General features: G+C 48.2%; 1 protein-coding gene across 1 annotated transcript; it reads right to left on the bottom strand.

The window, feature by feature from the left end:
• Positions 1 to 12,734: 12,734 nt before the first annotated feature.
• LOC147966502 (F-box protein At4g22280-like) lies at positions 12,735 to 16,970 on the bottom strand. The gene is made up of 4 exons (XM_087530851.1): positions 16,102 to 16,970; positions 15,612 to 15,764; positions 15,349 to 15,535; positions 12,735 to 13,000 (listed from the first exon to the last, which is right to left on the bottom strand). The coding sequence occupies exons 1-4, from the start codon at positions 16,948 to 16,950 to the stop codon at positions 12,735 to 12,737; spliced, it is 1,455 nt and encodes a 484-aa protein (XP_087386977.1). The 5' UTR covers positions 16,951 to 16,970.
• Positions 16,971 to 17,390: the final 420 nt, after the last annotated feature.

The following is a 17,390-nucleotide window of genomic DNA, read 5'->3' as shown; positions in this document are numbered from 1 at the left end:
TATTATGATGTTCTTTTTATTTGCTTAGAAAGCAACAAACAAACATCAGTAATGCTAGCCTGGCAAGACAAACATCAGGCAGCAATACATAAACATTTTTTTTCGAGAGTCATGTTCAAATTTATGCAAGATGGGAATAGGCATGCTACCCATTGGATAGAACTCAGGAAAGATTACCTTGTCACAAAGTAACCATGGCAAACACTAGTGTTGGCCTAACTCTTCTTTTAACCCTCTGTTAAATATAATATGCAAGGGTCATCCTAAGTTACGAGCCATTGGGCATGGTCGGATTGGATGGTTGAAATTTCTTGGATTTCACCAAATTCCACATTTAATATTAAAGTGTAGATAAAAGAATCACGAAGTAAACAATTGTAGATTTTTTTCAAGGACAAACCATTTGTATACACATCAAATAAAATAAACAATCGTATACTCTAGCAACCTCTATCAATACATTTTCTGGACACATTCCCGTAAATAATATCTGGTGGATTGGTAAACCATAGATCTAAACAAATATTTAACATACCTACTTCAGTATGCACACTTACAAATACAACAATATACATCTAAGAATAATACATAAGGTTGTTGTAGCTAAATATCACATTCTCTTATATTTTATTGGATCTAAAGTTATCGATGATGAATTGATCCAATGGTTTCCTTATAAGGAAATTTCTCAAACTAAAATTCAATAAACCATTATAACACTCATTCCAAAATTAAATCGCATGTTGCACACTCACTATATGCATGTTGGATATGTGAAGAAAAGAAAATGTGCCTTCTTATTTATTAAGCCAATTTGTGCTAATTATGCAAAATATAATATAAAGTATATGATTTGGCATAACATATTATGTTAAAAAGATTTATACATAAGTATAAAAATTTAATATAAACAAATAAGATGTGTATTACAAATTGTACTAAACTTATACTAGTTTGAAGCTGTTTACTATGTATTCTCCGCCGGATGAAGTATATTATATAATTGTGCAAAATAATTATTTTTAATAGAATAGAGGAGACGATGAAAAGAAGATATAAATAAATAAACTAGCAAATCGAAACAAACAACAACAAGCAGTAAAATATTATTTTGCTACATTTAATAACAAAAATTCTAAAAAGCTGGTTGCGGCAGCAGGAAAATCAGGGCTTGTTTTATACGTTCTTGTTTTGGTAAATAGTGTTTTCATTGTTTGCTAATATGGTATTAAAAACAATACAATTTGTTGGTAAATGCCAAACTATTTCTTATATGGTTGCAGTGAATATTATATTAACCATATTTTTAGTTGATTTTACGATAACTCAACAACCATAAATGCGAAATACACGCTTCAAAATTATCATATAAATTTAAGTATTTGACGTCAATACTCCTAAAATTAAGGAGTGCAAACCAACAAATGAGATCTTAAATTTGAACATAGTTTTAAGAACCGGACCGACAAGTGTGGGGGAAGACAACGTCGATCTTCTCCGGAACAAAAATGCATTTTTTAAATGTTTGTAAGAATATCCTTCTAAAGGTTGGTTGACTTTAATGTACAACCTTCGGCATTTTTGCATAAAAAAGAATTGTTTATGAAGATTGGCTTACGACAAAGTAGTTTATATTGTGTTTTGAAACGAAGGAGTGGCTGTTTTCAACTTCAGCGGTAGGTGCCATGATTAGTGGGACTACCCACTAAGCTCTGGGGCACGTCCGCCTCAAACGCAAAGTGCAACAGAATATGCTCACTCGGCTTTGTAAAACATAATCTGTTCACTTAATTTATTCTAACATAGTATTAGTCAAACAAGTATTATAAAAGTGCTTCTTGTAATGAAAGTTTCAACACACTTGTTTTTCTTGTGGGAGAAAGTTTCAGACACTTTGACATAAGAACGGTTAGTATTCTCAAGTTCACTAGTGCTCCCTTTATATATAAACCAATATAAGACGTTTTAGAGGGAGCATTTCTTTCCCCTCGCAAAATGTCAACGCAATTTTGCATGTCAACGGAGGTCATGTCGGTCACCTTCACCTGGCTTTATGTGCAGATGATGCGAAGCTTTGCTGCAATCTCAAGCACTTCTAGCTTATCTGGCTGAATCTGCATGCATGGCGAACCTTCTTTCCGTGCGGTATCAAGCTAGAGACCCAAAGTTTGATCGGGCCAGAATCACGCGCGGGGAAAGGGGAAAAGAATCACGCGCGGGAGATGCCATGCAGTGTAGACGACGGCGTTGTTCGTCGACAGATTGATCGGCAGATATACGTTGCGGTCAGTGATTTAGTGGGCGGCCAGTAGGCAATCGACTTCAGTGACCGTTTCTTTTTTGTCTTTGATAAATAGTGTAAGTCAGGCTCATGTCATCCATCCTTTTTGATTAGCTCTTAGAAATGTGTACACTGAATCATCCCGCAGCTCAAGATCGCTCAGCATCATCATCCATGAGAACGGGTGCAACCTTTTTCAAACCTAGTGCCGGGACATAATTAAAGGCTACTATTATAGGCAATAGTGATATCCAAGTATATAGTGCCGGGAAAAATATGAGGCTAGTCAAAAAGTTGAACATCCATCAACCTCCGCACAAGGTGTAGCCAGAAACTCCAACGCTTACCGACTAAAGACCTCCTGAACTGGATGTTTAAAGGAACCGCGTGTAATACTGTAGCCATGTAATCCTCCTTACATCGTATACTATTATACAAGATGGGATACTGTAAGGCTAGCGGCGTCTTCCCTAACCACGTGTCTTCCCAAAATCTTGTTGTCGTACCATTGCCAACAACGAATTTTGCTCTATAAAAGAAGGTATCTTTCGTTCTTATTAGCCCCTTCCAGAATGGCATCATTAGGTCCTACAGTAACCTGTGCCAGAGAGTTAGAGTGTAGATATTTGTTACGCAAAATCTGTACCCACATACCTACCATTAGTCTCTACCGATAACCTATATAGCCATTTGCCCATCAAGCATTTGTTTTTAATCTCCAGGTTCTCGATCCCAAGTCCCCCCCTAGTCTTTGGGTCTACAAATAATATCCCATCTGGCCAAGTGGTACTTTGAGTTGACTTCATCTGATTTCTAGAAAACCGAGACCGATAAAAATCTAATCTCTTCCTTACCCCTTTGGATACTTCAAATAAAGATAATAGGAACATTGGCATACTGGTTAGTACTGAATTAATCAGCACCAACTGACCTTCATAGGACATAACCTTACCCTTCCGGCAACTTAGTTTTTTCTCAAATCGATGTTCGATGCATTTCCATTCTTTATTAGTTAGTTTACGATGGTGAATCGGGATTCCTAGATAACTGAAAGGTAAGGATCCCATTTCACAACCGAATAATTGTCTATATGCATCTTGCTCCTCTTTGACCCTACCAAAGCAGAAAATTCGATCTTGTGAAAGTTGATCTTTAGCCTCGACAGTTGTTCAAAGAAACAAAGCACTAGCTTCATATTCCTAGGTATTTGTCTTATTACTTGTTCTGCTAGTAAAAATCTTGCAAATTAGAGATTATGCAACCAGTGTTGTATTTGTCTTGCCGTGTAGAAACCTTATCATCTTGTATGGGGGATGCATAAGGATTTGAGTCTGTGTGCAAAATGAGAACAAGTACCTTTGGTTATGTCTATAGCTTGGTGAGGGTATCATCCATCCTCTTTGTCTTTGACGATGAATAGTGTAAGTATAGAGAACTCATGTCATCCATCCTTTTTGATAAGTTCCAGACATGTTTATTGAATCCCAAGTCAAAATCGCTCTACATCACCATTCATGAGAACAGGTGCAGCCTTTTCAAACCAAGTGCCGAGTCATCAATAGAGGTTGCTATGCTAGGCAATAGTTGATATCCATGTACTTGGAGTATATTATACGAACAGTAGGTCAGCTTGCGATCTACTCTCTTCGTTCCTAAATATAAATCTTTTTAGAGATTTTATAATATGGAAAAGCTGTTTCTAAATATGTCTTTTTAGAGATTCCAATAGAGACTACATTCCGGATGTACATAGACATATGTATATTCACTCATTTTGCTTCGATGTAGTTTAGAGTGTAGATTCACTCATTTTGCATTGAAATCTCTAGAGACTTATATTTAGGAATGAAGGAAGTACATACTGATGTATATACACGTAGTTTAGAGTGTAGATTCACTCATTTTGCTTCGTATGTAGTCCATACGAAAATCTTTAAAAAGACTTATATTTAGGAACGGAGGGAGTAGAAACATCTCTGTCACTGTCAATGACAATATCTCGAGGGGGAACTGGCATGGCTCGTTCACCGGACCGTTTGGAGTTGACAAGAAGTTTTCATCCTGACTTTGTTTATGTTTGGCTGTTATGTTCTCCATCGAAATGTTTCCCTCTCGTAAACCTGAAACATTCATTGCCTACAGTAAAAACCTCAATGCCGTACAAACATGGACCTGTCACATGTGTACGGCGCGACGATCAGATGGGCGGACAAAAACTCTGTAGTGTGAAAATGAAGAAGATGCATATATGTACAAAAACTAGGGGTTGACCTGACCTGACCAACTTATCAGTCCGCATGGAGACGCTTCTTTTGGGTGACATCAACACAAGCTAGCTAGCTAGTCAGGTGTCAGGTGAGGTCCCAAGATTTCGGCCGGGTCAAACTCACACGCCTCGTCTTTGCAAAAAGTTGAAAAATCATGTGTAAGGGATGAGTAGACATGGTGGATGATCAGTGGGCAGTCCGTTTCATTAGCGGTTGTATCCGCTTCTGCTGGATGATTAGTAAAGTCATTCAGTTTTCTCTATTTTTTTAGATAAAAGGCGAGAGCCCGACTTTATAAATAAAACCATCAGGTAGAGTCACAACCAACAGAAGGCACCACATAAGTTTAACAAAACACGGCTAAGAAGTGAGGGTACAAGGCATCCAGCCTATCATGGCACGCAGGCCAGCCAAGCGAGCAATCAAAACACTAAGAGACCGGCCTCCTGGAACACCGCAGCAGGGAAGAAGCCGTAGATTTCATTTTGGATAGCATATCGTTGAACGCCTCTAGGTCCCCATCCTTAGTCAATGATCTCCACTGCTGCAAAAATACATTGGCTTTAAATAAGCAACTCACAGGGTTAGCCGGGAAAATGTGTTCAATAGTGAACTTGTTTCTAGTAGTCCAAAGCGACCAACAAATCGTAGCCCAGCCCACCATGAAAACCCGCTTAGACCGGCCTGCTAAAGAATTAATACAACGCCGAAGATCCTCGAAAGAGGATGGGTTCCAAGAAACACGAAGCCAAAGTCTAATGCAACTCCAAAAGAATTTAGCCAAAGAGCACTGAAAAAAGATATGTTCGGTATTCTCTAGGGCACCGCACAGATGACAACTATCAGAACCCGGCCCATTCCTCTTCTTAATCTGGTCAGCCGCAAGAAGTTTGCCACGGAGAGCTTGCCAAAGGAAGATTTTGATCTTAGGAGGGATGCGGGCAGACCAAATGAGTTTAAACTTGTCAGTGCGAACACCGGCGATGAGTTGCGAATACGCCGACTTGACAGAAAAACGCCCCGAAGAGGAATGAGGCCAAACAACGGAGTCCTCTTCCTCCGAGAGCTGGGAGAAGCAGGCAGTAAGGCGTTGCCAATCTTCCAACTCCATAGGGGAAAGAGAACGCCGGTAATCTAAGACCCAGCCCTGAGCCGACAGCTCAGAGATAGAGATCTCGGGGTTAGCACAAAACAAAAACAAAGTCGGGTGAGCCACCGCAAGAGAAGTGTCCCCAACCCACCAGTCTAACAAAAAACGAGTAGATTTGCCGTTACGAACTACAAATTTCACAAGGGACCGGAAAATCGGTCTAATACTAACAAGCTGACGCCAAAATTGAGAGCCACCAGAAGAGGGAGCGAACATAGAGCTCGAGGAGGGAAAATATTTAGCTTTCAGAAGGCTCAGCCAAGCAGGGCGATCATCAAGGGACAAAATCTTCCACCACCATTTTAACAAAAGGCATTTATTCATGATCCTGGTATTAATGATGCCTAAGCCCCCCATGATCTTAGGTCGATGAGGTCCCACTTAACCATCCTATATTTGCGTTTGTTGTCGGAGGAATTCCAGTAGAAGGCACCCCTGTGTTTATCGAAGCCCGAGTGAGTCCCTTCGGACAGGAGATAAAAGCCCATTAGAAACATCAGGAGGGAGGAGAGACAGGAGTTGGTAGGGGCAACCTTGCCCGCCTGAGAATTATAACGGCCTCGCCACGGCAAAACTCTATTGCCCACTTTAGACATTGCCGGGGCGAAATCTTTGGCCAAAAGCTTAAGAGGGGAAATGGGTAGGCCCAAATATTTGAGAGGAAAGAATCCTAGCGAGCAGTTCAAAAGATGGGCCACCCTCTGCGCTTCCGAGGCAGTTACCCCAGTCACAATAACCTCGCTTTTAGAGAAATTGATTTTCAGGCCCGACAGAGCTTGAAAGCAGAGAAGAAGAAATTTCAGATTCGTGATGGAGTTATCATTAAGTTCAACCATAATGATGGTGTCGTCCGCATACTGTAGGTGAGAGATGCCATTAGGAATAAGATGGGAGCTAACAGGCAAGATGTGACCTGCAGCCGCAGCACGAGACAGAATGTGAGACAGAGCATCGGCCACGAAATTAAAAAGAAAGGGAGACGCTGGGTCTCCTTGTCTTAAGCCCCTGCCGTTCACAAAGAACTTACTGGTCTGGCCATTGACAGCCACCGCCGTGTGGCCACCAGTGACAAGTTGCATCAGGCGGTGAACCACTGAACCATCGAAGCCCTTGGCCAACAAAACTTGTCGAAGAAAACTCCAGCTGACCGAGTCATACGTCTTTTCAAAATCGAGCTTAAGGACCATAGCCTTGGTGTTCTTACAGCTAAGGTCATGAATTATCTCATGTAAGCAAAGCACTCCGTCCAAAATGAATCTCCCCTTAATGAATGCGGATTGGAAAGGGCTATTGACCCGATGGGCGATCGGAGAAATCCTAGTGGCCATCCCCTTGGCAGGAAACTTAGCAAAACTGTTAATCAAAGCAATGGGCCTGAATTGGGAGATCAGGTCAGCGCCTTTGACTTTAGGAATGAGGGTGAGAACTGCGTAGTTAAGTATCGAGATGTCAACAGTCCCCAACCAAAAGCCTTGAGATATAGCCATAATTAGGCCTTTTAGCTGAGGCCAGAATTGCCGGAAGAAAGTAATGGAAAAACCGTCAGGCCCAGAGGCCGCATTCGAGTTGCTAGAACGGATCATCTCAAAAATTTCCTCTTCCATGGGAGGGATCCGCAAACTATCATTATCAGCATTCGAAAGCTGATCCGGAGGAGACCAAAAGGGCGAGGCCAACTTAAAGCCTAAAACAGGTTTAGCCGCTAGGAGGTTAGAGAAAAAGTCAACCACATGACGCATAATCACCGCAGGATCAGAAACCCTGACGTCGTCTATCATAAGGCTATCAATAATGCATCTCCGACGCCTGCCGTTAGCAATCGCAAAGAAATAGGACGTGGGCGAGTCACCCTTTAAGGTCCAGTTGATAGTACCACGCTGTTTCCAGTACACTTCCTCTTGCCTATGAATGCCCAGCAGCGCCTCTTCTAAACCATATCGAGTTTGCCATTCAAGCAAGGACAACCCCGAACCATCGGCGCGCTCGTCTAAAGCGCCAATTTGAGCCACCAACCCAGCCTTGTCACGCCTTGACTCAACGTAGTGGTTTTTAGACCAGCCTATAAGGCATCTACGCAGAAAATAAGAGCATTGATGCCAATCATCCATCGGGCCAAAAAGAGCGGCAAGTAGAAGAAAGGAACGACATAATCTTTTGTGCCACCAACTCATTAAAGCCCTTCAATTGTAGCCATGAAGCATCAAACTGGAATCTCGGGAAACCCACTGAACACGAACCATCATCTAAAATCAAGGGGGTGCGATCAGAGCCAACACAGGCAAGGGCTCTAAGACTCACACGGGGGAATAAATAATCCCACCTAGAACACACAAAAACCCTATCAAGAACAGAACGGATAGGGGGAGTTTGATGGTTAGACCAAGTGAAACGGGCTCCAACCCTAGGAATCTCCCGAATAGCTGTGTCCCTAATGAAAGCATTAAATGCATCAGCCAGGGGCCAAGAGAAGTTAGGCAAGCTCTTGTTAGTAGGGAAACGGAGCATGTTAAAATCGCCCCCTATCACGAGGGGTAGCTGACATGATTCAATTTTAATACTAAGCTCGTCCAAAAAGGCATAGGACATCGCATGGTCAACCGGACCATAAACCACCATGATTTCCAACAAGGAGTTGAGAGACCTAAGAGAAACCACCGTGCTTGCCCAAAAAATGCCATGGTCAAAAGCCACAAAATCGAAAGTATCTTTTTTGGAACCAAGCAAAAAACCGCCCGAGTGACCGACCGAGGCCACAAAATTCCAATGAAATCTGTCTATCCCAGCAATGGCCGATAGTTCGCTCGAGGAAAAGGAAGATTTGATAGTCTCGACAAGGCCAATAAATTCTACGTTTTCAGAAGGAACCAAGTCTTTAAGTTGGTCCCTGCGCCCCCTAGCGCCGAAACCTCGAATATTCCAGAATAAGGCCTTCATCTGAAAGACAAGTTTTTAATACGGAGACTCGACCTGCTCGACGCCATGCAGGATTTTGCTCGCTTCCCTGCCCCACATTTAGAAATCACTAGGGGAGCTTGACACCTGTCATCTCCCCCTCGTCCCCACCGGCCACAACCGGCGGGACGCCCGAAACCACCCCAGATTCCTTTGCTTTCGCGATATCGTCCTGGGATATCTCATTTGCCCTAATAATACCAAGAATAGACGAGGGGGAACCCAAGCTAGAGTCTAAGAAAATACCAACATCATCTAGAATTTTAAGCAAGTGATCATCAGATTGTGAAGGAAGAACTAAACGCACAGGAGAGGAAGCCATGGGAAGGGCGAGGGAGGGGGCTGGGAGCGAACCTGAAGGGGGAAGATCCCGAGCCGCAGCACGCCGAGCAGCCCGATCGGCCACCCGCTCACCGCTGTTGGAGACGCGGCCGCTCTTGTGGGTCGTAGACGTAGGCGAGCGCACGGGCACTAGGCGAGCACGACTGGGGGAAGCCGCCGCAGAAGACGGGCCCGAAGCCGCACCCATATCAGCATCAAGCCTTCGGCAGAACCCAGCCGCGGACTGCCTAGAGTCACCAGAAGCACGGCTCTTGGCGGAGTATTTCTTGACAGAGGACTTCTTCTTCTTCTTGGATGCAGCGGGGCCAGCCGGGGGAAGATCTTCAATGCTAGACAAGGAGGGAGAAGCGGGACGGGCAGGGAGGTTGGAGCACACCACCGAGAAAGGCATGCCCTTAGCCCCGCCCGAGGCCGCAACCCCTCCACCCAGGCCAGGCGCTGAGTCCTGGGGCCCCCTGCCAGCAGGCGCATTCTCCTTTAGCATATCCTGATCTTCGGGAGAAAGCCCATCCCACTCCGACTGGGTGAAACGAGGATCGGTCCCAAACATGGAGTTGTCAGGGCATCCATCACCATCTTTGCTTTTGTCGCCATTGCCAGAGGCCGGGGGCGGAGGAGGAGGAGGAGGCGACACCGGACCCGAGGCCCCCTCCACCCGCACCCGGAGCCGAAAGCCACCAGCCGCATGGAAGACATCAATGGCGCCACGAATGCACAGAGGATCAACACACCAGACCCGAAGCCTGGCCGGCCCCAGGATGGCTAGAGAGTCTTGGTCCACTTCAATAGGTTTCCCGATGAGGGCCCCGAAAGCCATGAGGAACGCCTTGGTGCGCATGCTAGGAGGGACATCTTCGACCAATACCCACACGTCAGACAGAGAAGAGATCGCCTTGGACCCGTTGGAAGCAGCTTTGACCGAGACCACAAGTTGATTCAGAGGCAGCGTGAAGCTAGTGCATGATGAGATCATACGGAGGCTCTCTTTGGAAGGAAAAGTCGCAGAAAAATCAAACTCAGACAGTTGGCGGATTTGCCAATCCCAGCCACCCTCATCCCATTGCTAAAGTTCGTCAAGAAGGGTCTGGGAAGAAATGCGTTTAGCCTGGACGGAAATGATGCCAACATTGGAAAGCGACGGGATAGGGGCTGCCTCCGGGATCCCCCTATCTAGAGCAAAGAAAGAACACCCAGGGAGGCCGGTGCCATAATGAACAAAAGCGGGGGGCTTGACACGATTCTGGCAATCCACCGTGAGGTGACCATCTTCTCTGTAAATGAGGCAAAGGGGAGGGTTCTCACACCGAGATTGGAAATGGCCGGGGCGGTGACACGCGAAACAGGTGAGGATGGGGTTGGAGACTTGGGATTGGGAGGGATGCGACCAGAGCCACGAGGAGGAGGAGGGAGAATGCCATCACCAGGCAAAACTGGCCCAGATCCTGAGCCCCGCCCGGCAGCAGGGCCAACAGGGCGGCGGACCGGAGCCCCCGACGCGCTGCGTGGGAAGAAATGGGACGGACCACCCCCAGCCGCCACCGGAGCCCGCAACGGAGCGCCGCCCCGGGGAGCAGCACCCAGCGGAGGAGACGCATGGGCAGGCCCCGACGAGCCCGCCCGACTGGCCGCCGCCGCCAGCTCCCAGGGATCGACCGCAGCCGAAGGAGCACCAGACACGGGGGGGGGGAGGCACCGACGTGCCCGACCCAGAGGTGCGGGGAGACACACCGACCGACGCCGCCGCCGGCCCTACCTCCGGGGCGAGAGAGGCCTAAAGCTTCGCATGGAGAGCCGCCTCGTACTCCAGATCCGTAGCCGCCTCGCCGGAGCCATCGCGCCCCCGCTTCTGGCCGGAGACCGCCTCACTGGAGGACGCACGGGAGCGGTCCATCGCAGCCACCGTCGCGAAGGAGAGGGAGTGGGGAGGGGGAGGAGTAGATTTGGCGAAGCGCCGAATGGGTAGACGGTGACGGGATAGATCTGAGGAGGAGGCAGGAAACCCTAAAAATGGGGGAGCCGCACCCCTCCGCACCCATAAATACCCTGACCGAGTCAGGCCCGGCTCAATAGAAGGCCTCACAGGAGGGGTGGGCTGGGCCTGGGCCACCCGCGGCCCAGAAACCAGAGAAGGGAGGGGGAAATCAGACAGAGACGCCAAGGCCAACACCGAAACGGGCCCAGCCGGCCCAGAAGCACCCGGCGGGGCCCGCTCCACAGGCAGGGGAACCAGCGCCGCCCCCGAACCCAGATCTAGGGTTGGCACCAACGGCGACGCCGCCGGAGCAACGGCGGCCACAACGGGGGGCGAGCACGCAGGGGAACCCACCGGAGAGCCAGACGCCGGAAGCGGCGCAGCCCCATCCACCCCAACGGAACCAGGGGACCAACACGACGCACGCCGGCGACCATGCGAAACGCGGCGCCACCCATCCACATCCAAGGCAGGCCCAACTGACCACCCCCGCCCCCCCGGGCGTGAACTTGCGCCGGCGACCCGCCGCTGCAGCCATAGAAGGACAGCACACCGAGTCAGGGCGAGGAGGAGGAGAAGGAGCCTCCGAATCCGACCCAGAGCCCTCGGAGTCCAACGCCCAGAACTTATTGGACCCGGGAGGGACGATGCGGCCAGAGCGAGATGGGGAGATTAGCGAGCAGAGGGGAGTGGCACGCGACGCCGGAGCGGAGCCCGGAGGAGTCCGCGGAGGGGAGGGAGGGAGAGGGGTCGCAAGGGGCAGGGACGCCGCCGGGGCGGAGCCAGAAGCAGGTGTCGCCACGCGGAGGAGGAGGGGGGGGGGAGGGGAGAGGAGAGCCATTTGTGGCGTGGATGATTGCCTGGTCCAAGTCGACTTTCAAGTGGCAGTGCATTCGGCGCCGGAGATCTGTCAGTTTTCTCTGTGACTCAACAGATGCATATTGAAGAGTAAATCACACCAAGAGTGCAACAACTTGCACCAGAAAAATGGTACACTGACTTACGCAATACTTCCTCCGTCCTAAAATAAATGTCTCAAATTTGTACTACCTTCAGTATAAAGTTGAACTAAGTTTGAAACATTTATTTCGAGACGAAAGGAATAGCACATTTTGATACAATTTCTGTTAATTCTACCTATCCATTTCTGTGTGGTGGTTGATAAGAGCAGATGCATATTGAATTCCAGGTCAAGGTCGCTCTGTATACCAAGAAGGAAATGACTGACGCCGCCAGCTCACCATGGCCCTTTCGTTCTGCCATGTCTGTTAGTAGTAATCTTGATTAGACTTGTTGTTAGTTGCATGCATAGGTTAGTGCAGCATGGGCCGTTGTGATCTGTTGGACGTTGGCCGCGTCGTGCGCGTAGGAGCGTGTTGTGCGTGCAGCAGAGCGTGCAGATCGTGAGTGAGTTGGTGAGTGCATGCGTGCGTGGGAGAGTGGCCGAGGTGGGCAGCGTCGTGTGTGTGTGCACCTGTGCCGTGCTAGCTCGGGTATAAATCCCGCCGTGTACTGCTGATCGATGTATCGGTGTTGTAGCGATGTAGCCAGTGTAAAGATCAAGAAGATTTGGGTGTTTGTGCGCCGGCCGGAAAATCTCTCGTGTCCATCTTCTTCTTCCTTCGGTTTTGAGTGAGAGGAGAGGTAGCCAGGCCCTAGCGGCAACAACAATTGGTATTCAGAGCCAAGTTCGAGGGGCGGCCACGGCGCGCGGCGGTGTCCGCGGAGCGCGCAACGGACATGGAGGCTGCAGCGTGCGGAGAGCGTGTGTCAACTGCGACGGGCGACGAGTCCGCGGTGGTGCGGCGCGATGCCGTGCGCGCGACGAGCAGCGGCGGTCGCGGAGGCGAGGAGGTCACGGAGTACCTGCGTGGTTGCGCAGAGGCCGCGGCAGCTCGCCGCGACGGCACGGAGACGCGGCACGACGGCGCACAGAGCTGCGGGTTTCGGCAGCGACAGCGAGTGGCACTCGACGGGGCGCAGCGCGGCGGTAGCTGCATCAGCGGCGGTGCACGACAGCGGCCGGCGAGGTGGCCCTGTTGAACGGCATCTGCGGCGGCTCGTGCTGAAAGCACACGGTGGCATCGGGCGGCAGCAACCATGGCGACGAGCTTGTCGCTTCGGGCGCGTGTATGGGCGCGCGCCGAGTGCGCTGGGCGCGTCGGGTCCACGGTGGGTCGTGCGTGTGGTGTGCACGGGCGTGTCTGTGCACGAGTGCAGCTTGTGTGCGTTCTATTGGCGAGATCGGGGGAAGCATGGAGTTGGTCCTAGGCGGGCTCGCACGACCTGGACGTGTGCGTGCATGTCGCGGGAGTGGACAGAGCGGGCCGGACCAGGCACTTGGCGTGGACTGGTGGGCGTAGGGTACGTGCCCTGATGCGCCCCAGGGTATAAGAACCCCCCATATGCGTTGTAATAGGTGTGGCTTGAGTTCGTGCTTGAGGAAATTGGCCGTAGTTACGGCCGGAGACGTCACTGCACCGGGAAGATGGTGGCTGCGACCGCATGTGGCACTGTCCCATGATCACGAGTTTAAGATTAGGAGGAAGAATGTTAGTAGTATTCTTGATTACACTTGTTGTTAGTTGCATGCATAGGTTAGTGCGGCAGGGGCCGTTGTGATCTGTTGGACGTTGGCCGCGTCGTGCGCGTAGGAGCATGTTGTGCGTGTGCAGCAGAGCGTGCAGATCGTGAGTGAGTTGGTGAGTGCATGCGTGCGTGGGAGAGTGGCCGAGGTGGGCAGCGTCGTGTGTGTGTGCACCTGTGCTGTGCTAGCCCGGGTATAAATCCCGCCGTGTACTGCTGATCGATGTACCGGTGTTGTAGCGATGTAGCCAGTGTAAAGATCAAGAAGATTTGGACGTTCGTGCGTCGGTTGAAAAATCTCTCATGTTCATCTTCTTCTTCCTCCGATTTTGAGTGAGAGGAGAGGTAACCAGGCCCTAGCGGCAACAACAATGTCTGTTGTTTTTCTCCTGCGAACTATGTGCGTACATGGACGGACGGACGGCCAGGATACGGTGCCATCGGACAGACGGACAACAAACGAGCTTGAACTTGATGAAATGGAAGAAAAGAAGATGCATTAACACACAGAGACTAAGCGTTGACTCCCTGAACCAGGTTCAGGTCTAACATCTAGAAGTCTTTGCTATACATTAAAGTAATCAACCAACATCGGCAAGAACACCAACACCGGTATTTTAGGGACAAAAACTGAACAGCCAGATCGACATCGCTGGTAACCGAAAATACGAATCATCATTGCCGAGGACGTTGCAGTCGGGACAAATATTGCGAGGACAATCCTCCTCGCGGCAACCATGAGAAGAAATCGAAAACCAATCCGGTGAAGCAAAATCTGAACGACCATGCCTAAATAAATCTTCCAACACCGTCATTGACGTCGGGAAGAAGATCTCGCGTCGAACAAAGGGACGAAAATTACTTATTAATTAACTTAAGAAAAGACTATTTCAAAAGAAACTCAGGCCATCAAACAGGGCACACGGACCGATTCCATTCAACATAACAATGTCTGGGCCTGATTTCCATTTCTCATTAAGGAAAAACAAACATGTTTTGTTCTGACCAACAATCACAGTTTACAACTTCAACCAAACGGAAACGGAAACGGTTTCGGTGAGCTATGTTAGAGACCCACTGTCCCTCCTGCTGCCTCCATGTATACCACAAGAAGATGAGTCTAACAAGGTAGCAATACAAAAAAGACGCGCGCCACACATGAACACACAGGCAAAGCAAGAGGTTTAATGCCGAGGGCACAACTCAACAAGCCTAAGAAAAATAAAAGACACACATAGCAAAAGGGGACAATGTGTCCAAGCCTAATCCAGCTCAGGTGGTGGTGGATGAAGCGGAGGCGCCAAGCGAATCGCCGGAGGTCTGAAGCCGCCTGTGATGGTGTCGATGGCGGCATGCTCCTGGCTGCGGCTAGGCGGCTCCCACTGCTGCAAAAAGCCACACAATTTATAGATCGCATCAGTAGGTCGTGGCAAGGGTTTTCTCCCGATCACAAGTTTATTACGAATCATCCACAACATCCATGTGAGGACTTCAATTACCATCCACCTAATGTGGCGGTACCCAGCGGAGGAGGTGAATAAACAATGAAAAGAGAAAGAAATCAAACAAGAAAATGATGTTGCATGGATACTGATTTACAAGAATGGCAAGTTTTCAAACCAAATTAAAAGAGTAACTAAACCCTTAACCCTATGAGCGTGCAATCCAGTTAATATTAAAGGATAATGGATACTGAATATATATGGATTTGTAAAGCTAACGTGTAATTACAGCAGACATGTTAGAACAAATAGGAAAAAAACATATGAAGCATGAAGGATAACAGCGGGTAACTTACAGTATGTGGATGGTGCTGGAGTCTTGATGCAAATATGATCGCGAAGTATGCCACCTATCCTCAAGATCTTCAAAATTTTGTGAATTCCCTCATCAACCTCTTTACATTCGATGTTGACAACCTTGAGGTGCGCACACACAAATGATTTTCGAATCATTTCCTGGACCCCCATTTCTCCTGTGAGGCTCTGCATGATACAAAATATTTAGGAAGACTGTAGCACATACATGGAAATACAATTAATATGTATATGCAGAATATACCTCCGTATTACCAAGCCGGAGAGTGAGCATCTCAAGAAGTGGAGAATGCTGGAGAATGCAAACTAGGCCAATAGTTGTGAACCACTCATTGAGTAACAGAGTCCTTAATTTGCAAAATATTGGGCAGCCCTCTAAATCCCATTTGTCGATAAACTGAACAAATTGCAAATGAAAAAAAGAAGAAGTCTGAGACTCAAGATAAATTAATTTAAGTCAACTTCAAGTTGATAATTTTCATTTCAAAAAGTAACTAAGAAAAACAAAACTACACCTCAGCACCAGAAATATCGATCACAATTTAGCCAATTATAAGACACTACGTTATTCATCATTGATTTGAGAGTGACTTTTGATATAAATAGAAGTACTAAACCGTGGTAATTGAAATAGCAAGTTGCTCATATGTGGGTCTAACAATGGATATCACAAGAGAAACTGCTGATGGTGGCAAATTAACACCAAGGGTAAAAACAAGAGTGTGGAAGCATACCATTTTAGGTACAGCTATCAACTCCAACTTGACAACATTGGACAAACCACCAAGAAGCACCCCATTGTTGACAGGATAAAAATGACAACCACAGTAAGGGTAATTACAGTCCGCCTGGCCATCGCGACAAAAATCATAGCATCCATCGCCAAGCCCAACATAAGCTGTTTCTAGCAATGGCATGTTTTCAAGGCAAGGAGTCAATCCTTCGAAATCATCTAGTTGTAGTGAGATGAGACCCGGGGCACAAATCCGAATGCGCACATCGTGACGTAAATAACAAATGTTGGTGATGGATAGATGCTTTAGTGACATGGATGATATTTCGCCTGCACGAATGCTGCAAAGCTGGATACTTAGATCTTCTAACACCGGGCACCCTGAGAACTTCAAATCAGAGTGGTCGAGGTTGACCCGTTCAAGGTGCAAGGTCTTCAAGTGTTGGGAGATGAGATTGAGAGGCACATCAAACATTGGTATGTCATACCGAATGTTTGCAGCTCTTACTACTAGCTCCTCAGCTTTGCACACCAGTGCGTAATCAATCAACAGCTTGGTGTTTGTGAAAGTGTGCTCGGGGTCATCATCGGGATATGCATCGATCTTGCATGTGACAAGAGGCGATTCCCCGCGGAGATGGATGACCAGCTTCACCAACTGTTCGAAATGCTTGTATCTTGGGAACATTGACCCATCAAAGACGAAGAGCAGGCTGGTCGTGTGCCTCCAGAGATCGCGCCACCGGGTGTCCAACACGCAGGTCTGCAGGGCGTCGTTGGCCGACAGAAAGGAGAGCACATGCCAGAGGATGTCATCCGTGAGGTCCCCCAAGCGATCCCCAGTGTGCATTCCGCCGAACAGGTTATGGGCAAAAGTTCTGCAAGAGAGGAAAGAAATGAGCACAACAATCAATAGGTTGATTCATCATCAAACTAAAAAAAAATGCAGGCATTGCCTCACCTCAACACGCGGACAGTTGGAAGCGCAATGGTCGCTGGTGACTGTGAGGTCCACCTCCCACCGCGCACCCACCCACTAACCCCTCACCTCCCAACTCACGCATGAGGCGGCGGCAAACGGGAGGCCCTATGTTCCTCCGTGACTAATGGAAGGGGAGTGCCGGGAAGAGGAAGAAGTGAAGGTTGCTAGGGCGCGGTCGCAGGCATGGGGGCTAGAGGTCAACAACGCGCCTTGACCCGCCACCTCTACGCAGCACAACGTCGTCGCAAGCTTCACCTCCACTGAGGAAGAAGAAGAGTCCTGTTTTTTTATAGCCTGCCTGTGCGGCT

The sequence above is a fragment of the Triticum urartu genome, chromosome 6A (genome assembly GCF_056163025.1).
Source record: "Triticum urartu cultivar PI428250 chromosome 6A, HENAU_Tu73, whole genome shotgun sequence".
In the NCBI taxonomy this organism is placed as follows: Eukaryota; Viridiplantae; Streptophyta; class Magnoliopsida; order Poales; family Poaceae; genus Triticum; species Triticum urartu.
Note: the sequence above shows the minus strand (reverse complement) of the source record. Positions and strands in the feature narration are given on the sequence as shown.